Source organism: Sceloporus occidentalis, unplaced genomic scaffold (assembly GCF_023333645.1).
Source record: "Sceloporus occidentalis isolate IW3139 unplaced genomic scaffold, rSceOcc1.0.p SCAF_54, whole genome shotgun sequence".
Lineage (NCBI taxonomy): Eukaryota > Metazoa > Chordata > Lepidosauria > Squamata > Phrynosomatidae > Sceloporus > Sceloporus occidentalis.
Genome location: NW_028317034.1, coordinates 4532384 through 4555463, shown reverse-complemented (window position 1 = coordinate 4555463; position 23080 = coordinate 4532384). Strand labels below are relative to the sequence as shown.

Below are 23080 nucleotides of genomic sequence, written 5' to 3'. Positions count from 1 at the left end.
ATACAGCCACTGTCAGTGCTAAGGATTGCAATATAGTTCCAACAGATGAAAGTCATACATAGACAGTCCTTACTATAACATGGGATTCCTTTACAAGGAATATGAAATTATTTTCACCGTACAAATACATTATTTTACTGGGCTTATATTCCTGAGTGCAGGTCTGAATGGCAGTACAAGGTGTTTTAACAATAGCTGGCATATGCAGTACTATACAACATATTGTTATTTAACATGTACTGCCTTTTGTAGAACAGTTATAACCGGAGAATGTATAATACCTTATTATCCATAAAAATCATATTAAAGAAGCCTAGCTTTTGATCGCTTGGTGGATCCTATTCACAAAGCCCACTCCCTTCTCTACCCGTGCCACTAGGATACCAGGTCCTGCCTATCCAAGTTGTCTTCATCCCCTCTTGCCTCCCATATGGGGGAGGGGGCACATGGCGGGAGACACACATCCAGGTTGGCATATCTTGGACGTGATGTGATATTAACAGCCAACATAGGGGAGAGTCATATAAGGTGGAAATATCACGTCTTCCACAAAGACAACTAGGTATCAGGTCTAAAATGGCAGAATGATATATTCAGGAGACTTTGAGGATTGCTGTAACTATGGCAATGCAATATATTTATAAATGTATTCATTAATCTCTAACAATGCAACAATAATAAGAACTTGAACATCTTGTATTGTTTCTCCTATTTCTTACAAAAGTTGGCAAGCCTTTGAAGCGACAGTAACAATATGAATTGTTACTGGGTTTTTTTTGCAACAATACCATTTTATTCGCTATTACAGTCCAAATTAAAACAAAACTTCCTGTAGCACATACGTATGCCCACAAAAATTCACTTATGCAAATTTAGACCAGAAAAAACATTTGGAAATAATAGATATTAATCAACAGAGCATAAAACAACTACATGTAATGCGCACATATTAGTATTTATTTTGAAGTTATCTAATAGTATTTGCACTCACAATCTATGTCTCTTCTGCTGAGAAAATGATGTATTACATAAAGCATCGTGTCATGTGCAGAAATACTGGTCAAAAAAGCAAGCAGCGGGAAGAGGTTTGGATGACGCAGCAAAGACGTTCAATGACAAAGCAAAGAGAAATCTAGTAAACGATCCAAATAATAGAGCTTCAGTGGCATATTCTTTATAGAATGAATTTAACCACTAAACCAATCTAATTCTTATTACATGACCTATTACGGCACATTATCAAATTTCAGCACTTTCTTTCTTGCACAAAACAATTTCTAGAATAAAGCTTGAAAAGTCAAAGTGATTGTCTACTATTATAATGATTATTAGAGGCCTGTTTTACGTTTAAAATTGCAAATATTCCAAAAATGAAACATCTGTGCCTTATAAGCGCTGGAAACATTTCAGTGGGCACTAATGCGCTGCGTAAACTGTTGGCGCTATATAAATAATAATAATAATGGTTGAGCTGACCAGAGACTACACCCAACATAAATCTTTTCCTAGGCAATTCACTAAGAGGTGTTTAGGACTAACAATGCACTTCTCCATAAGAAAAGTTCTGGGGTCTTCATTTACCTTTAGACCCTTGCATTCCCCAAAACAAAGCAGTGAGCTTTACTACATGTCGTAAAACTTGAAGGAACATCAACTGGGTCATAATATCATTAAAGTACTGAAATAAAATGCTTTAGTTTGCTGCAACTCATTGTTTAGTCAATCAACCTCGATTGGCCTTATCAGACAAAAAAAATGGTACATTTCTCCTGTAACCACCTTTTTTCAAGAAATAAAAAATATTCTTATAATTTAAGGCAGGTATACAGAACACATATGTATGCACAGGTCATGTGTTAAGCCAGACTGGCCAGACTGGTTTAGTGGTTATCACAAACATCGGGGGCCTATTAGTGGCATCTGACAATGGAGTTTCCAAGTATCCATTGCAATTGAACATCTTTGATCCAAAATATAGTTGGTTAATAATCAATAAAAAGTTATATGTAAACATTGTGCTAAGAATACTCCTACCTTGGCTCCAGTGCTTGAGTCAGCCTGCAAATTAGGTATTAAATCTACATCACACGTATACTTGGCTCAGATTTTTGTAAGCATACAAGATTTGCTGTTACTGCAATAAAAATCCAGTGCGGTTACAGATATACTAGCCCTCAAGCGAGCATTATATCACATTAGGCGCTTGGATTTCTAGCCTAGCATTAAACTGCATTTTAACATAAGGAGATTTTTGCAAGTGGGACGGATAAATAGGACGGTAAAATGCTTATGATTTGTGATTAGGACATGGGCTACGTGAATAATCTAAACAAATATTTTTAAATGCTTAATATGTTTGGTAATACCCAAGGTTCTAATGCTTCATAGTAAATTGCCCAAAAGAAAACAGTACTAAAAGTTACATTAAAGTGATAAGTAGATGAAACCTCAATAATCTGAATCCAAGAAACCTTTAGGAAGAGGTCATGTATAACTTGTACTAAACACCCAAAAATATAGGATTCATTTAACTACTTGGATTGTCTGAAGATTGGAAAAAATAGATCTTGAAACAAAAGAAAGAACTCTTTGCTTAACATAAGATGTTTTGCCATTTATTGATTAGTTAAAACCCCTGGAAAAAAACACCCGCAAAAAGTGTATATGGCCATTTAAGACAGAGTTATGCCTGCATGAAAATGAGTCATTTCTATGTCACTTTCATTAAAAGATATGGTTTAGAACAATTATATCAAAGTTAAAGAAAAACCCGCATAAGAGGAAGATGTCACAGTTACACTTTTTGTCTTAGATGACATTCAGACAAATCTGATTTACATACATCTGGAAAGAAAAAGAAAGAATTCTTTTACACTATTCAGTATGGCTTTTTGCAACATGGCAAAATATTACAGCATAAAGCAGACAATCTCCTCACAGAGGAGAAAGGATCTTTGCAGTCAAATGAAAAGATAAAAAAGAGAAACTAACAGAAAATGCAGACTGGTCTACTCTATATGACAAGAGATTTGTTTAACAAAACCTTAACATCGTGTTTATGGGGAAAAAAAGGTGCTTCAAATTCACAGTCGTATATCAGGTCACAATGGAATGGCTCTAGAATCACCCAGAAATGTCTAGTAGTAAACATAACAGACTGCAAAACAGTTGGTGTACAACTTCAAAATCGGAATCAAATTGACACATGAAAGAGGGTGTTCTGTTCCGCAATCCTGGAAAATGGACCACTGGAGGAATGCAGTGAATTGACGTTATGGCAGCAGTTCACATGTTGCAATCTATTTGGATTCTGCTATCGTTCTGTCACTTTTCTCAACTATGGGTAATGGATGTGCCTCTGTATTAAATACCCAATGTTCTAGTGGAAGGAGGTCATCGTCTGAAAACAACAAATATAAATATCTGGGGGGAAAAAAAGACAACAGCAAAGATTAATTATTGGAATGGAATTCAAAATACATCATTTTTGATTGAAAACAAAGTTATTAGTCAAATGTGAAAACTTCACTATTCTGAAGAATGTTAGGTGTATAGGAAAACACATTTCCTCCCTAGATTTTGGCATAAACCTAATCAATGCAAACATTTTCATACTGCAGTCATTGCAGCTTGTATAACAAAACTAAGAAAACCTTAGACTGCATTAAACTTTAATATCCTGGGGCTGTTGTCAATTTGCAGGCAGCCATGTAACTATGTGTTGAGTGGTCCCACACATTGTCTGCTGACTTGTCTTAACATAGGACGTGGGATGTTGGGGGAATGCCAAACTTGTCATGTAATAACAAGCCTGAGCTAATACCATAAGGTTATGTTCCCAGTGGCTCTGCCCATGGAGACTACTGGTGGGCAGGATAGGATAAGAACTGGTATTGCAGGGAGTGCTCGGTGGATTGGGCACCTGGGCCTTGCAACCTAGTCACAGCTGTAGCCCATGCTGTTATGCCACCAGTGCATGGATATCAAACTTGAGTTCACTAAACCCAGGAATGATGTACTCTGAACAATGTTTCCACGCAGTAGTAAGTGTATCATCAGAACATGTGGGAACCACTATATATTTTTAGGTTATGTAAGTTAAACCAACAAAAATGACAATCAGTTCTTGTGCATTCTAATGAAATGGCTGTATAGATTGGATGTGGGATTCAAATGAAAAGCCTACGATGTAGATCTATACCTTCCCACTTCCCTACAGACATCTATGATGTTCTTCACATTAATTAAACACAAAAGGGCTCTTCTGCTTTCCAGGCACATTATGCGGAAATATCAACAGCATGTGCTTATCTGTGCAACTTGCTAAAATTAATTGCACTTGATTGCTGCCTGTGCTTACTTGAGTGTTTCCGCAAGAAAAAAACTTTGCTGCACGTCATCATGATTTGGGTGGGCAGCATACACATCGCGGACACCAGAATATCCTCCTTCCACTCTGCAGTACTTTTCCAGTGCCTATGAATTACAAGAATAAAAAGAAAATATCAAGCTGCAGCACATGAATCTACTGTCAATGTTTCGATTAGCCTGCAAAATCCAATTACCTTTCACGTTTCTGCCAATTGAAAGCACCTTGTTTTACAAGAACATGGGCATGGTTTCAGTATACAATGACAGATAAGAGAAAAATTAAAATAAATGTGACTTCAGTCTGGCCAGTGAAACCAGTTTCTCAGGATTAAGGGACGTTTCATATGTACAGCTGTAACCCATTATGGCGTTCTAGCATTATTTAATTAAAACGCAAACATATTCTTCAAGCAGTAAATTTTGTTTCAGACATGTTGTGACTGATGCATAAAAGCCTTTAACAAGACACAGGGTCAAGACGTTACATTAACATACTTACAAAATCTATCAAACGACTTAATAAACATAATAGAGAACCGCTTCCATGCAGAAGTTGAGGCTAATACAGTAAAGGAATTAAAAAAGGCATGTGATACATACATACATACACACACAGCCACCTAAACCAATACTCAAAGCAAAAATACCGTATTGGCTCGGATATAGCCCGCACCCGAATATAGGCCGCACCCTAAAAGTTAGGTGTTTTTTTAAAGAAAAAAGTTTCTGCCCCCCCAAGATATGCTGCCACTCTACCCGCCCCCGAGATATGCTGCCACTCTACCCCCCCAGATATGCTGCCACTCTACCCCCCCCGAGATATGCTGCCACTCTACCCCCCCCCCCCGAGATATGCTGCCACTCTATCCCCCCATGGAAAGTGCTGGCAGGGGAGGCTGTCTGAGCGTATCAGAGAGTAGGATCTGTATCCCATCCCTGCCCGGCGCCCGGGACTGCATGTCCCGGGCGTCGGGCGCTACACCCTGAATATAGGCCGCACCCCCACTTTAAAGACTTAAAGTGGGGAAAAATGTGCGGCCTATATTCGGGCCAATACGGTACTTTGGACCTAAACATGATATAAAGTGGATGTACAATGTATACATTTATGTATACATTTTCTACAGAACTGCAATCAAATACATAGTTCAGGGAAAATGCATTTTGGATTTAATTGCACTGTGTCTGTTTATGACCTTAAGCAGTATCCAAGTTAATTAGTGTAATGGAGGATAGTTTCTGTACAGATTCAGCAAATTTATACTTGTGTATCTTTTGATGAGAGCTTCCATAATTGTTTGCAGTTCTGTTTAGGCAATGGATAGATAGTTTTCAAAACATAAACCCAATTTAAGGGACAGAATCACTTTTAATGATGGAAACTAAACCTGGGCAAGTATGGAGCTCAAGTGGACCCTGAACTGTGCAAATGGATGCTTCCTGGTGGAGTATACCTGCATAGGAGTTATAGGAGTCTTATTATTATTATCTTTTATTTATACAGCGCCAACAATTTATGCAGCGCTTAATACAATACATATATTCAAGGGGTATGAAAGACGAGAATTGGCAGACTAAAACACATTAGGACACAGGTGGAGAGAGCCCTGCTCCCAAGCTTACAATCTTGAGGCTTATTTAAGTAAAATGGAGCCAATACAGAATAGGTCATGACATGCATTAAAAAGGTAAAAATAAAATTTGGAAGATGGCATGCACGCTTAATTACTGCACACTTTTTCAAAGATGATCAGAAAAGCTGTAAGCTAGAGCATATATAGGAACCAGGACTTTCACTGGTCTTTTTATAGAACACATTCATATTACAATATGAGAATTATGCAAATATACACTTAAATATTATCATGACACTGTCCTTGTTACAATCATTACCGAACTTCAAAAATACGGATTTTAGAGCAATCTGAAAACAAAGAACAAAGGCAGGGTATCTAAACAGATCGTCAGGACCCAGGGACTGAGATATACAAAAAAAAGCACCTGTGAATGCTGCTGATTTTCTGCCTTTCCAATTACAAATGACATTAAATAAATCTAATTGGAATGTAACAGGGAATTGATTTCATAGCAATAAAGCTGAGTGTTCGAAGGTCCTGTCATTTGGCTGATAAAATGTGCGCGCGTAGAATGAGATGTTTCTATTTTCACTTTAGGCTTAAAAAAAGAAAAAAAGGAGTGAAAGAACAGAATAATGCAGATGCCAAAGAGGTGATCTGGGTCAATCAATACGTCTGGAGAAAAGAATGGATATCAAGTAACACCTCTCTTCCCTGAGACATGAAGACAGCAGTCTCCCATACTAGTGGTATTGACATGATCTATGCAGCCAGAATCCTCCGATTCCTAGTCATCTAATTGACAGTTTACTCGGCTCTCAAAGCATCTTGACAATGTAACAGCACAAGGTTAAGAGCCACTCAACCTACAAAACAACTTAAGCATCCCTTGGATGCACAAAATTTGACTTTCCGTTGCAGGTGTTTTATCCCCCCCCTCCATAGATATACCGCCAACTACTGTGGTTATTGAAGAGTACAATCACACTCAAAATGATCGAGAGGATTTTAACTGGATATAGTTTGGACTGGGATTAGAAGCAGCTCTTCTTGGCAGGTTGATTGATTGAAATAACTCCCAAAGATTCCTGTGAGGTCCTTAAAAGGTATATATATATTCTTTTATGCACCTACATGAGTGCAAGTTATTTCCTAGTTTCCTAGGGCTTTAGATGTTATGAATAAGTTAAGCATGCCAATGATGAAAACTTATTCTGTGTTTTTATCATTTTTTCAAATTAATCCGTTTCTCTACATTACCTTGAATTCTATTCGCAAGGGCAAATAAACTTCGGAGTATGATTATTGCACTTAAAAGTCAACCAAGATAGCTCAAGAAAAATATCTGCTTCTTGAATATACCAAATTATAATGCATGATAATAAGGGTCTTTTGCCAATATTTTGCAATCCTGCTACATGATATCATCCTTATACTAGAATCATATCTCTTAATATATGGTAGAAAACACATACTTTAAAATAGTATTTTTGTTTACATGTTATGTATATAAAATAAAAAAAGACCATTTCTAAGATTGGTGAGCATGATTCAAATAGCTCTACCACATTAATACCGCTTGCATTATTTAAAGGTTCATTAAGAAAAGAACGTGAGCAGATAATTGTATACATCTAGAACAAGACAACTGATTTTCTTTAATCACGTGCTGCATTAGTGCCTCCGAACAAGCAGTTGACTATATATCAAATGCAATGCACAATGACAGGTTCATGTTTATCTCTGTGCTACTTATAACGGAGACTTTAATGCATTCGCCAAATTGCTAGATCATCAGCACAATGGTGATTTCCAGCACGGTAACAAAATCAAAGCCTGGAAACTGTTGCAACTGAAACACAACCCTGACGTTTCTATGTGACCCATATCAAGTCTCTCCTGTGCTCCTTATTGACAGAACATAAATACATAAAAATCAATCACTGACACCACTCTGGCAATAGATTGTGGAGGGTGGCTGACATTCGCTCATACCTAGAGAAATATAGTCACATGAGACCTGAGAGGGCAGCAGGCTTGGAGGCCCCCATATTGGTCGACAAGGTGTCTCCGGCCCTTAAGTAGATCTAGCCTGACAAGGCCCCTTAGACGGATGGTCTTGAGTGGTGATACTTTAAGTTATTTTTTTTCAGAACATCTGCTTTCATGAGGGTAATGAATGCAGTCTTGAAGGGCTCCTAATTCTATTCATACTCTTCGGGAGCAGTGTAATGTTGACTGCCAAAGGAGGGGAAGGACCCCACCCTGCCCTCTAGCTATTGCCCAATCGCATTGCCCAACACTGAGCTTAAGATAACATGACTAGAGCTTTAAATCTCATTCACAGCTCATTCTGAGAATCAAACTCTCAGCTCATTCTGACATGGGAACAGGAATGTGTAGTATTATTCCCAAACAAATATTGATTATAAATGTGCACTGATATTTCTGCACATTTAACAGTCAGTGGCACAAAAATAATACATATGACCGAGTTTAAAGTCTCAAATTCAAGATGTTAATCTCAATATTACATTTCACTCTGTCTAGGGTTGAATATATGACACATAAGAGCCATTTTCTCAATCTAGTACTCTCATCATAAACCTTGAAGGCTCAACTTAATTCTTGAGTCTATTAACTTCAGAAGACCGTTATGCCTACTCCTGGCGCCCTTGAACAGCTCGTCCAAGGTTAAATATATGCCTCATTATAATAAGAAACAGTGCTCCATTTTTTTATGCCAGAAAATCTTCAGTTATGCCATTCATATTATCTTAAAAGTTTTGAAATAAAGTACACTCTGTAGAATAAAAAGGACTAGTTCATTTATTCAGCTTGGACAAAAAAACCCAGCAACAAATATGTAAAAAAATTGTTCTAGAATATTTATTTGATGTTCTATTTGAAATCAAATCATTTTGGATGACATTAGTCAAGATTACTTTACTGCCTGTGAAGGAAATTTTGTCTATCCCACTGTTCTATTTTGGCACATATTTCAAGTACATTACTGCACCTTTAGCTAAAGTCTATTACTTTCATCACAATGTGACAGAATTACAGTTTAGTAATACAGCTGGGAACATGTACACACTTGCTGCATGGAATAACAGCTGGAATACGATTTGTGAATTATTAGGAAATGCTTGTACAAGAGGATTGCAGTACATCATTGTACATCATTAGTGGTGTTTTATTGGCTGTTCCAACAATTATTTACACATTTGAGAGTGTAAGGAAAGTAAATTGAACTGGCAAAGCAATACAAAAAAATCTCACGTTATTGTTTTCAGAAACCTTACTTCTAAGTATGAAGAAGAAAAGTATATTTGTACTTTGAATGCTTACGGTGTCTTTAGACCTAACCAGCCAGGATTTGAAGGTACTGTCCTAATTTACAAAAACGAGCCACAAAAACCCATGACAATGCATGACAAGATATTGCTCACCTGAACGGCTTCCCAGCCCCACTGCCGGTACTTCGGATCATGTGTGAAACGCCACATGTACATGTAGGTTTCAATAACCTCTGGTCGGAGGATATAGTATTTTTCATTTTGTCTCGTAGCAATCGCTTCGACACCTCCATCAAACCTGAAAGCTTCTGGGCCCAATTTCATTGCTAAAAATAAATAAGTAAAAAGAACTTAAACAAATATATATATGTTAAAACGACCAACAAAAAAGCCAGCCAACACAATTTGTTTTTTAATTGCAGAAACACATTCCTATCTGAAGGGGTTGTTGCTTAGAAACACTTGGGATACCAGAGCTTAACCTACACTAAAACCTGCTTATGGGACTTGTTTTTGACTTGCTTGTCATGTTAGCTTAATATAATCTCTTTAAATAATTATTTCTTGGCAGGGTTTGGACATTGATGAGCACTAGGAAAGCCGATTGTAAGATTATACTTAGTCATAAAAGTGTTCAGCAGAGTAGAAGGAGTAGCCCATTGGAACAAAAGTGGTTATAGGGAAAGGCTCATGCTACTTCTCCAATATTTGCTGCATCTTTCCACATGACATCCCTTTACAAGCCTCTGACACGACACAAGTTTTTGGAATAACCTCTACTAGCTGATATGCTACGCAAAACAATGTTATAAAACGATAATGCTGTCTCTAGTTTCTTCTAATCGCTGGTCTCCATGCTAGCAGTAAACTAACCTACTGGTGCCATGCAGCCCATCCAATGGTCACTTTAATGTCTCTACTCTTTCTTTACTCCCTCTTCTCTGGAACAAGAATGTACTTTATGGAGGGATGGATGGTTGCCAGGTGCAAGTTAGCCAGGGCTCCCTACATTTACCATACATACATACAAGTAAGAAGCTACATTTTGTAGCCCACTTTCTATCCCTCTGTTTTCTCAATTTCCCCTTGCATTCAAGAGTAAATCTGATAAAAAATAATTCCTCTCAAGCTGTTGGACTGTGAATGCTCATGGGAGATTCTGACTAGATTGCTTTAGATATTCTTCTTTTGCTAGGTCACATGAGATCAATCTTTCTCATTCAATGAACATCAAGTTAAAAGTATCTCTCTCTTAAACTGCATTTTTTTCCTGTGGACACCTCAGGCACAAATACTGACTAGTCCCATAACAAAAACAACAGATACATTTAAAACAGAAGTTCACAAAAAAGAGGAAACATGTAAGAAGATTTAAAGTTCCATTTGTAATTGAAACAGCTTACTTGTACGATCATAAGATTCATGGCAGGTGCGGGCAATCTCAGCCGCAAGCTCTATGTGATGGCCAGTTTTTTCTCCTGGTGCACTATCAGCGCCAAGTGCAAACATTCCGCCAGCAAAGCAAGTCAAATGCCCCATTTTATGCTCCAGTAGGCCCCCTTTCCATTCAGCAATGTATGTTAGGCCATTGCTAGATTTCCGGATTAAATGAGTCTCAATGGCCTGCAGGAAACAAACACATACGTTATTAATACAAAATATTATTCTGTAATTGGAAATAAGAAAGGCAGCAGAACCATTAATCTTATGTACACAACCCATGTTGTATTAATCACATAATGGCCAATGTTGTCTGGCCTGTATATCAAGAAATGATCATTGATAGAGGAGTGAAACTGGCTTTTCTACAGTACCTTGCAAAGTTCAGGTAATTGATGTTTGGTAGCATATTCAACACTGCTTTGTAGAACTCAAAAATGTTTTCCAACAATTTATAAAGTAATTTTAATGATGGTTTCTAAGAATCCAGCAACTTCACATTTACCAAGCTAATAAAGGAGTAAATGAATCCGAAGTTAACAGCAGTTCAGCATTTTAATTTAAGTTTTTGGAGCACGTCGTTTTTAAGCTATATGATAAAAAATGATTACTAAGACGTATATTTCCAGTACCACAGTGTTAGAAAAGGCAAGACATTAATCAGGTTAAATGCATGCAAACAAGGTGTTATGGTTTGCGAGTGCAGGATTATTATCTGGAACAAATGTACTAACTAGCACAAAGCTACCAATTGATCATCATATAAAACCGTTTCTTGCAAAAAATAGCAGCAAGCCAATTTGACAAATGAAGACATCAAAACTAGTATTACAATGAAATATTAATATTTTGCATATGAAAACGTCCTGCACAATATGTCAAAACAGATAATTGATGTCTCCCAAGGTTTTTGTTTCGTGATTAATATGTGCTGTGTGATCATGGATTTTAGAGTAAAGCCTAATGCACAACTATCGTTATAGCCAAATTTATTGCCAGAAATGATGACTGTTTAATGAGCACGTACACCGTGTGCAAGGAGAAGACAGATGCGTATTACCTTGCAGAGGAACACTAGTAATTTATCTTTTGTGTGTAGAACCTATTCGCTTCCCAAAGATGGGGGTGTTTGAGCAGAAATAACAGTCTCTCTCTAACAGATGAGTGCACGTTCAGCAGCATGCATGAATGATACACAGGCCTGCTTAGTTTTAAACCAATCACACACTCAATTAGGCAACAAAACCAATAGCTTTGCTCTCTACCCTCTTTCGTGCAAAACGTTTTTTAATTGTTTTAGAAAAGGAAACATCGGTCAATAAGATAAAGTCTATTTTTTTTTTCTTACAGAAAAAAAGGGAGAAACTAAAGAAAAGAAAAAAAAGTCCTGTAGTTTTACATACTAGATAATAAAGCCCGTGGTACCACAGACATGGCGGACATGAAAATAATTCCTACTTACCAAAAATCTGTAGTTCAGGTAAGGTTGGGGAGTAAATTAATGAGTGTGTGTGTGTGTGTGTTAGCATGGATCCGTGTGTAGGGGGCACAGGGAAGCTGAAAGTGATGTGAATGTACTGGCTGCCTGAGCATGATAGGAGTGCGATTGCTAACAGCTAACATCAATCACACTCATATCATGCCCAGGCAGCCAGTACAATAACTTTATGTAATATATATGTTTAAAAATGTCGGCCCCCAAAAATAAGGTGCGTCTTATACAAGAGATCGTCTTATACTTGGGGGAAATATGGTATGTACCAAATGTTTTTTTTTTTAGCCTAAATGGCTAATAGCAGTATAATGTTAGTTAAATTGACTCAAAGATATAAGGGCAAAATGCCAGTAAAACTGCATTTAGGGCATCACACTGGTTATCAATCATATTCAACAGTATATTTTACTTTGAAGGTAAGTGGGCATTTTGCTGTTAATTTGGCTTTAAAAAGCCGTTATCGGCTCTTCTGTTCGAAATAAAATGCAATGATATTGCATTATTGATTTAGTTACCAAAGTCTGTCTTAATACGAAGATGATCACCACACACTTTAGTTTGTAGGCAACAGTGAAAATGATTTAGACTACTCATCCAGTCTAACCCTACACATATTTTTACAGATCATGCCTTTACCTCTATTTGTAAAACTACATTGTGATGCTATTAAAACATTATGAGGAAGTATTTTCTTCAGTCAGTTTATTCATCCTCCATACTGCAGTTCAATAGCTAATGTTTGATGTAAAGAAAAACACCTAAGTACCTTAGTCAAATCTGCAGATTGAAGTGATTTGAGGTTTATGTGCTCTAATCAAATTTAAAATCAGAAACGGCTTATAAACGTGATTTTATTAGCGATTTTTTTATATCAGCAATATTTGTACCCCGTGTGGCACATTCTGCCTAGTGATTCACACACCTAAACGAAACTCACCTGCCTATTCACTCTCATATAGAATTGTTTGGACGCATAAGGTTCAAAGAGGCTTGAAGAGTTGAAAGGTGAAATAATGTAAATCCATTCAATAGTGTTGAGGTGAGGATTTAGAAAGGTGAAATCTCATGCATGTTACCTTTGCCCAATTGGTTTTCTGGAGCATTGGCACATTACTAAATACTTGGATCAAGGATGATAAAATGATGTGTCTTAATCCCGTAGGGGAGCAAATACCAGGAGCCCAACAGTTCCAAAAACATTTAATGCTGATGTCCATCCAAGCCATAAATCGCTCTGTTCCCTTCCACAAGATGGCTAATAAGTTTATCCATTGAGTTTCACTTTGACAAATAATTTTGTCTGTGTATTCTACAGTATAAAAATACTTTTTGAAGAGCCGTTAACACCACGTGTACTTCAGTATAAATGCTTTTATTAAGCCACCACTTAGGGAGGAAGGCAATTTATGTAAAAGATTACCAGTTAAAAATCCCATGGGCCAAATTAAATCCCTAATACAGTTTGTTCTTTCAGCAGTAACATTTCTGTTCAATTGAACATCAGTGAAATCAGCAACAGAATGACAAAGCAAATTGCCGGATAAGATAAGTGGACAGCCCTTATGCGCAATAATTGTAAGTCTACAATAGATATATGGCAATAATGAAAGTCTGTAATGAAGCATTTGTGCTTTTTTTTGCAGTCTGTGGATGCTTGGTTCCTGGTTGACGGCCATGTGAACATATTGTCTCATGGCTAAATCTATCACAGAATGAGCAATAAAGGAAAAATGATAAAAAAGCACATTTACATCCCAGTCACAAGTGCTACTGATAGCGTCATATTTATCTTGAGAATAAAATTCAAGCCATGAACTGTGAGAAGTCTGCAGCCCAAACAGAAATTTGAGCCATGGGAATCCTATTCTATACGGAGAGGGAAATCTATCCATCTATATGACCAAAAAGTTACAAAACCTTAAACTGTATATTATAGTGTATCTTGTACCTGGTTGTATGCAGCATGCTCCCTGTAATATGAGATGTCAACAGACTTTGATGCATGGACAGACTGATGGTGGAGAACATGCAGATCTCTATGATCCTTCATATAATGGAGGGTTAAAGCTTTTGTCCTAGTCGCAAATCCTGAAACTCTAGATTGCCTCTAAAGGAGTGTGTGCCGAGTGTGTGTATTCTTCCTCCATAATGCAAAATAAAACTGAAAGCACAATGATATGCAGTTTTGTCCAACACTGCAACAATTAATGCAGTTGCAATCCAGAAGTATAATCAGTAAATAGTAATCTGGCTTTCTGCCAGGATACACATATGCTCACACAAATAATTTCCTTTAGACATTAAGGAGCCATGGTACCATTTGAGATTTTCACATTTTAATCCAATTTAAACTTTGAAATCAATGTTTTATGACTTAGCCCGAGTGCTGCACAGCAGGCAATCAGACTTTATTCATTCTTTGAAGATGTTTTTGTCAGCAGAGCTGTGCATTCATATTTATTTTACCCAAAATAAAAGCTTAAAGCCAGATGCGGCTGTCAAACACATTCTAAAAATAATAATACTAATAATGGCGATAATGTTTGTGCAAAATACTCTGTAACCTACACATGTGGCTTTAGAAGTAAAATATCTTAAAAGCAGTGCCCGGTCTCTGGTGACATTCACAATGCAGTTTTTTAGCATAAGAATATTGTTTTCCAAGAAAATAGAGTAGAATGTCGCCACTCAAGACCCTATTACTAGATGGACAAACCTCTCACAATGGAACAGCAGAGTAATCAACGCATTCAGTGTAATACATGCTTTCTAGACGCAGCAGTTGTTAGGCAATATTAATATTTAACCAAAGGATTTCAGTTAAGCAATGCAACAGAGGTCTCTGACCTTAAATTAAACAAAGGCTACTTTGACACACAAATTCAAGACATACTATAAAAATGTATTGGGTAATAGTTGCACTTTTGGGAAATTACGCATATATTTTTAACACTACATTTTAAATATGACATATGATGAAAACACTGCTGGTTTGTACTATGTATTGCAGAACTATTAACAGACCTTTTTTCATATTCATCAAATCTCAACTAGATTTAGCAGGTTACACAATCGAGCCAAAATAAAACTTTGACAAACGTAGCTACAATCAAACTGCCAAGAACTTACTGCATATTAACAAATACACAGAAACCAAATTTTTTTTTTTTCAACATTGAAACGTTGCAGTACAATGTGATGTGAATGTTAATTATATATCCAATCTTTATTTCTGCTCTATTTCCATGTTATTTTGTTTATAAGTATACCTTTCAAATCTTTTATTAGAAACGTTAAACATGTCTAACTTTACTATATCTGAAATACATACCCATTTTATTATTTTATATGAAAACATTTGAAGTGTATTTTTTTTTCTGTACAAGAGTTGTCTCGTTTGGATAGAACAACCTTTGTAAAATTAAAATATTAGCTTCTCATAGAAATGATTCGCATCTCATTTACCTGAACAGCTTCATAATACATCTTCCTGGCTTCTTCATCTGTCTTGTCTGACATTAGCCAGGCCTTCAGCAAATATTCATAAAAGCTATCCCCAAGTCCTCCAACAGAAACGTGATCTGAAAGAAGAAGATCGTAAAATAACAAAACAATGAAAAAGAGCTGTTTTTCACATGCAATATAAATAAATAAATAACCCTATAAGTACAGTATTTAGCTTATTAAAATAACCTTTTGTAATAGCTGCAATAGCTCGGAAAAATAAGCTGTTGAATTAACTAATGGTTTAAGCAGACTATAGGAATCAAAGCATTCAACAGGAGATAGAATTGCCCCCCCTTGTCATCTTCCATTGACCGAAAGATAGGCTACTTAATACATGTGAGTATATAATCAATGGCAGTGATTAGAAGACTTTCCCCTTCAGCCTCATGCTGAGACACTGTGATACATGCCAAGGACAAGTGTCAATGAAACGTTCTGTTTCCTTATGCTCTTGATATGATAATGAATGATTATGATATGATATGATATGATTATGCTTAAGACTTATTCTTTTGCAGCTTGTGGCCCTAATCAGCATTGAATACTACCACTGTGCTATTCTTTTAATTACGGTAATTCACTCACAAAACAATTTGCATATGCACTAAAATGTGAGATGTTTGTGAGTGGATGGAACTTTACATTTTGCTAGTTTCAGATGAGGGCATCCAGTTGAATAAAAACCTCATACAATAAAAATCCCCTCCACCAACATGGAACTCTGGATGCCCCAGTAGGTTGCGTGAGGTCCATCCAAGCACCTTCAAAAAACTAAATTCACTTGTACAGGTCCATACAGCATTGTCAAACCATGGCCTTTGGTTTTCATGTTCTGCCCAGGGAAAGGTGCTAGTGGATTCTAACATGGTCACTGGTTGCAGCAGTTGTCACTGTTCATCCTCCAGGAACCCAATGGGTCCTTCGTTAGACTTCATCTTTCCCCACCTGAGGACTTGATTTTTTTTACTGACATTAGCTGTCCAATTCCACATCCTTTCCCCTCAGCACAGTGAGCTAGGAGTGCATAGATGTCCCTGAGGACATTTAAATTATTTAAACCCCCAATCCAATTGGAAGGAAGGAGGCATAGTATTCTATATAATTTGGAGCTAAGGACAGTGTACTTGTGGACTATACACTCATTGATTTGTTTAGCTGCCCTCCCCCCATGGGGTGTGGGCACAGATGGGCAATAATTGCCCCCCTTGGTTAACAGAGGGTCCTGGGGACCAGAATTGATAAACACTCATTAAGTAATATCACAAAAAAAATAACACTGAATTTATTTTTCTGTTAAAATGGTTTGCTAAGGTAAAACCAGAAATGTGAACACTGACTTAACTAACATTGTCACTTTTTTTCTCATTTGCTAATTTTTAACATGTTTTAACAATAAAACATACGTTAATACATAAGGTTCTGTGGAAACAATCTGAGATATCTGGTACACTGTAAAAATATGCTGTATGTATTTAATACTATTTACACAATGTATTTGCTCGATTAGAAGACCACCCCCCAATATTTTAATATTATATTTAGGAAAAAAGAAAATATAAGACTACCCTATAAGAAAAAAGTTTTACTAGTAAATATTAATTCACATGTAAACTATTTTTTTCATATTCAATAAAAACTATGAGAAAAATGCATTTTTTGTTTTTATTTCCTTTTATTTGGCAACCTGCCCCAAGATATGCCTAATACCCCCTTTATGCCACTCTGCCCTCAGATATGCCTTATACCCCCTATATGCCACTCTGCCTCCCAGATATGACTTTTAACCCCCTATATGCCACTATGCTTCCCTGACATTCATTTTAACCCCCTATATGCCACTCTGCCTCCAGAAAGCCCTTATACCCCCCATGTGCCACTCTTACCCTCCCCTGACTTACCAGTGCTTCCCTAGACTTCTCCCCGTGCTTCAGATTCTTTGGTGTCTGGTGTGGCAGCCGGTGAGGGTCTGCACTTTGGGCGCAGACAACCTCCGCTGCTGCTGGCACTTCCGCTGGGGCTCCTATGACTGAGCACCGAAAGGTTATGTGATGCCAGCGCTCCATCATAGAAGCCCCAGCAGAAGTGCCGGCAGCAGTGGAGGTTGTCTGCGCCCATCGCACAGACCTCCGCCATCTGCCGGAGAGGAGGATCCATGTCCCCTGCAGCGCTGCGGGGATCTGGATCTTAGTCTTGTAGTCAGACCTCTATTTGAGGTCTGATTAGAAGACAACCTCGAATATAAGACAATGGTTATTTTTCAGAGCATTTGCTCAAAAAAAAACAAAAAAAAAACCCATCTTATAATCAAACAAATGCAGTACTTTCTGTATGGTCACATAACAGATGTTGTGAAACATTCCGCAGGGGTGCTTGGCTCCAACAGCCTTCTTAGTAAGCTAGTGTAGTGCTGAAAGTGACAGACACTGACAGGCTTCTATCCTGCGGCCCTCATGCTGGAAGCACACACTCGTTAATTAAACAAGGAGGGTTTCTGAGTGAAACAGTGCTTGTACGCCTGAAAAATAGGTGTTCGTGAGGCAGGCACTATTGGCTTCAGTGATATCTGAAAATATTTTTGATTGGTATCTTTTTGGATTGTAACATAAAACAAAAAAAAATCCACACATTAGATTTGCCCACGTTGTTAAAAAAAACAAACAAACAATCTTAACACTAAACATTTCCATTTTTGCCCCACTCCAATTACAAGTAAATCATGTTGGAAGAATCAATCGCAAGCAGACATTTCATTTGAATTACTTAACGGAACAAATGGAATCAATAGCAAAGAATGGCAACTTTAAATTGCATCGAAACTATAAATTGTACAAAATCAAACCTGGTAATTGATTGGAAAACACAGGTGAATCATGAATAACATCCAAACATGTATCAGAAGTCCATGGGGGCACAGAATACTAGGTAAATCATTTTAAGGTCTTATGATCACTGCCTTAAGGGTGTACTGAACCCTTATTTGTTATGGATCAGTGACTATGGATTCTTTATGGATCCAAGCAGACAGGCTGACATCCAGCTTTCTTTGAGAGACAACCTTTGCAGGATTGCATCTGAAGGATAAGTATTTTCCTGCAATGCAGCTACAAGTTAATGTGCTCTCATTAGCCTGCACCAGACCTCAATGTGTATAGGATATCAATAGCTATGAACTACATTGCCACATTATAGCCTAAACATAGAAGACCTAGAACTGACTAACAGGGCAAATTGTTTTTAAAAGTAAAAGATACTCCAGAGAAATGGGCTCCTGATATGCTTTTCAAACTGGAGATTTTACCAAGTTGTTCCTACCAGAAATAGACTCTCAGCTTGCAGTGACTTTCGAAAATCAATACTTCTGGTCTGTTTGTGAAAGTAGTAAGCTGTGATACTCTGATGAGAACATCTGAAGTTTGAAAAAGACTATGCATTCAAGCACACTCTCTAACCTGTACATCCAATACACCATTAAAGTCTTATTTTAATTGGGATTAAGACCAATTACATCACCTGCTATGTCTGTCTAATAAATGGTTTAACTTCAACTAAATGTTCCACTTTCTCGTTGACCGATATGACTATACTTATTTTCATAAATTGAGAATGATGATGGGAAATTGTAATATTATTACTCTTTTTTCATATAGAGTGCTTGTGAAAAACTCTTTACCATCTCTGATAAGATATTTCCACCAGGCTAAAAGATAGTGTATGGAAACTAAAAAAAGAGAGATAATGTGAGAAGTAATAGAAAGTTACACGAAGGAACACACTAGTGAAGAAGTGAGGCATTTGTCAGAGAAGAGGAAAACGTGGAAAAGGCGAATTATGGCAAGACAAAAGAGATATGAGATAAAGGGGTGCTAAATAAAATCTTTGTTTTAGAGGCTTTTTCGAAATGAACAGTTATATTAAAAAAAAATGTTAGCCATAGGAAAATGAACTTGAGGTGCACCATCATGGTAAGGGAACAATACAAATGAAGAATGCGCCTCCATATCAAAACAAGATAAAATGTTAGATATCATGCAAGTTCAATGAACTTGCATGGTTTGGGGACCCAAAACAATCCTGCGTAGCTTAAATGAACAAGAGCATCTTTATTTCTACCCTAGTTACTGATGAGAAGACTGGATTATGAATAGACTACATATATATCAAAGAGAAACAAAAAGAGTGAACAAAGGCAAAAAAAGTTTGCTTTGTTAACTGCCGTGTACTTTTTCTCCCCCTGCAGAGCCTTGTGCTTTAGTGTGACTCATTAGTTGCGTAGATGTACAGCCAATTTCGATTCAGAACGTCTTACAACTTTGTGTGAACAGCACTCACTGAAAGCTGTGCTAGAAGCTGGAGATGGAAAGCCACTTCCAACTAACAGATTCTTATTCTATCTTCGCAACCACAGATTGAAATCGCATGAAACACACTGAAATTATTACACATACTGCACAATTAATGAGCTCTTAATTGAATATTCACAAGTGTATTGCATACCCCTCCTGTGTAAACTTGTATTGATACTTCAGTCAAGCGATTAAACTGCACAACCAGAACAGTTATAAGCTGGCTTGTTCGTGTGTGGATGCAAAGCAAATCAATATCACGGGTTATTACGGGATTTCAGGATTTTTAGAGTAGCTGAAATGGTCTTAACACCTAATTAAAATGGAATTTATATATTTTACCATTATATAAATTTGAGATTGTAGTTTGCTCTCTAACCCTTACTTTTCGTCACATTTTAGAGGGAAAACGCAAAGACTCGTTAGGCTACATTTAATGTACCTACATGAGTATGGAAGGTGGAAAATGAGATATACATTTTTTACTAAACGGACAAGACATCTTTTGCCTCTATATCCACCTTAGTCCCAAGCTTTGTTTAAAGGCTGTCTAGTACAGCAGACGTTTACTCCAAGGGGTCCATGCATAAAGTGAATATAGAGGAAAAAGGTGATCATTGTTGACCTTAGTTACACATGCCTACTCAGAATCCCTTGTGTAGGTGTGTTAACACTTCAAGATTTCCGTGGGAAAATAGGTCTTCTGGCTTGTCTGGTGTAGATTAGCGTTTAATATTGCCTCTGCTACCACCTTAATTTTAAATCAGACGGGGTCTCTTTGTACAGAGAACAAGCCTAATGCAAAGGTCAGGTTGCGGGCCGCTTGTTAGTGCAGAGGCACATATTTTTGTGTAAAACCAGATTGGATTTAGAAAAAGATGTGGTATACAGAACATAACACAAAACAAATACAAAGTATTCATGTACTTACGTTGACCCCACTGACCGCTGCTAGGATTCAGATAGTTCGGGTAGAGGCCTTGTGGTTTATCCAACCGATTTAGCACTTTTCGAATATTCATGACCTAAGGGAAAAATAAGATAAGATTTACTGAAATCGCAACTACTAGCCAAAGGGCTTAAAGTACCAAGATTTATTGTTTAATTATGTTTATAAGTAACCAATAAAACAATGTAAAATATACATCTCAACCTAATTAATTACCTCCTAATTTTGTTAGTGTTTCAGTCATAAAAAACTTGAAGTGTAAGGTGTTACAAAAAAAAACAAAAAACACAACAGTTATGGACATTCATGCATTTCCCTTTTTTTTTAAAATAATACCGTATTATGCAAATGCTCAGAATTTAAGACCCTCGTCTTATAATCGGGGTCGTCTTATAATCAGACCTCAAATAGGTCTGACTATGAGACGACTAAGATCCAGATCCCCCGCAGCTGCAGGGGACCTGGATCCTCCTGTCCCCCCCCGCCCCACTTACCGGTGCTTCTGAGTCCCCGGTGTGTAGCCGGGGCAGTGTGTAGATGTCTACGCCATTCGCGTAGACAACTTACGCTGCAGCCGGAAGGAGGTATGGCTAGCAGCGGGGGTTGTCTGCGTCAATCGCAGACCTTCCCCGGCTGTCAGAGATCGGAGTTCTCCGCACCGGTGGGGGGAATTCTCTCTGACAGTCGGGGAAGGTCTGCGCGATGGACGCAGACAACCCCCGCTGCTAGACATCTACACGCTGCCACGGCTGCATGATAGGGGAGTCAGAAGCACCGGCAAGTTTTTTGGGGGGAGCGGGGGAGTGTTAAATGTGGGGGCATAAGGCATTTCTGGAGGCAGAGTGTTCTATAAAATGCCTTTTAACCCCCTTAATGCCACTCTGCCTCCAGAAATGCCTTTTTAACTCTCTATACGCCACTCTGCCTCCTGAAACGCCTTAAGCCTCCCTATATGCCAATCTGCCCCATAATATCCCTTTTAACCCCCTTAATGCCAGAGTGACATATAGGGGTATAAGGCATTTCTGGAGGCAGAGTGGCACATAGGGGGTCAAAAGGCATATCATGGGGCACAGTGACATATAGGGTTAAAAGGCATATCATGGGGCACAGTGGCATATAGGGGGTATAAGGCATTTCTGGGGCAGATGTGCATAACTGGGGGGACAGGTTGGAAAATAGACGGAAATAAAACCAAAATATTTTTCTCAATCATAGCTTTTATTAAAAAAAATACTTTTTTCCTATAGGGTCGTCTTATATTCAGGCTTTTTTTCCCCCTAAATTACTATTCAGATTTGGGGGGTCGTCTTATAATCAGGGTCATCTTATAATCGAGCAAATACAGTAGATAATTATTGTAATATATTATTGCAATATATTATTGCCGTGCAGTATTCTAGATAGAGGATGACAGAGGATGGTCTAGAAGGAGTACAACAGGTTTCCTGATGAGTTGCTAGTATGCTTTTAGAAACTATTGCTTTACTGGTACCTAAACCAGTAAAAAACACTATCCTGGCTTTATTTTTTGTATCAAAGACAGAGAAAAAGGAAACAGAACTGATACTGCTAAATATCTAAAATTCTCACCGATATTTTTTTCAGAAAACACAATTAACATGCGTCACAAAAGCACTGTTGGCATAGAAACTAAAAAGCTTTTTTATGCTTAATTTACAGTTATAACTGCCAGGAAGAATATCTGGCTTTGACAACTATAAGCAGTTATGTGCTTTAAAATACCCACTATAAACTGCGATGCCTTCATAAGACAAGTAAAAATGCTGTCCCTGTATGCAAAGACTTTAAATTAATGACACTTAACATGCATGGACCTGACTTTACTTAGTGATCTAATCAGAAGGGCTACCTAAGGCATCACTATAAGAGCATTCACTGCTCTTCCAACCTCCTTGTCCACCTCTGAATATACAATATATATATTACTTTGGCATTCTACACCAAAACAAAAATGTGTCTCCTTTTATGTGTATGTATTCAAGGCACTTTTAGATGTGTGTGGTCACTTTTGTTTGTCTATATTGATTTAAGGGATAATTGTGGCGTTTATACAGTGTGAATCAGATGCACTCATG

The 23080-nt window shown here is 37.5% G+C and overlaps 1 protein-coding gene across 1 annotated transcript in view; it reads right to left on the bottom strand.

Moving 5' to 3' along the window:
- Positions 1–3299: 3299 nt before the first annotated feature.
- Positions 3300–23080, bottom strand: part of LOC149288042 (mannosyl-oligosaccharide 1,2-alpha-mannosidase IA-like) — a 128838-nt gene continuing 109057 nt past the window's right edge. The window contains exons 7-12 of the mRNA XM_089492174.1: positions 20964–21057; positions 15648–15763; positions 10651–10870; positions 9401–9573; positions 4361–4476; positions 3300–3423 (exon numbers count right to left, since the gene is read on the bottom strand). Of these exons, the coding sequence (XP_089348300.1) occupies positions 3300–3423; positions 4361–4476; positions 9401–9573; positions 10651–10870; positions 15648–15763; positions 20964–21057 (843 nt within the window). The remainder of the gene's footprint in view (positions 3424–4360; positions 4477–9400; positions 9574–10650; positions 10871–15647; positions 15764–20963; positions 21058–23080) is intronic.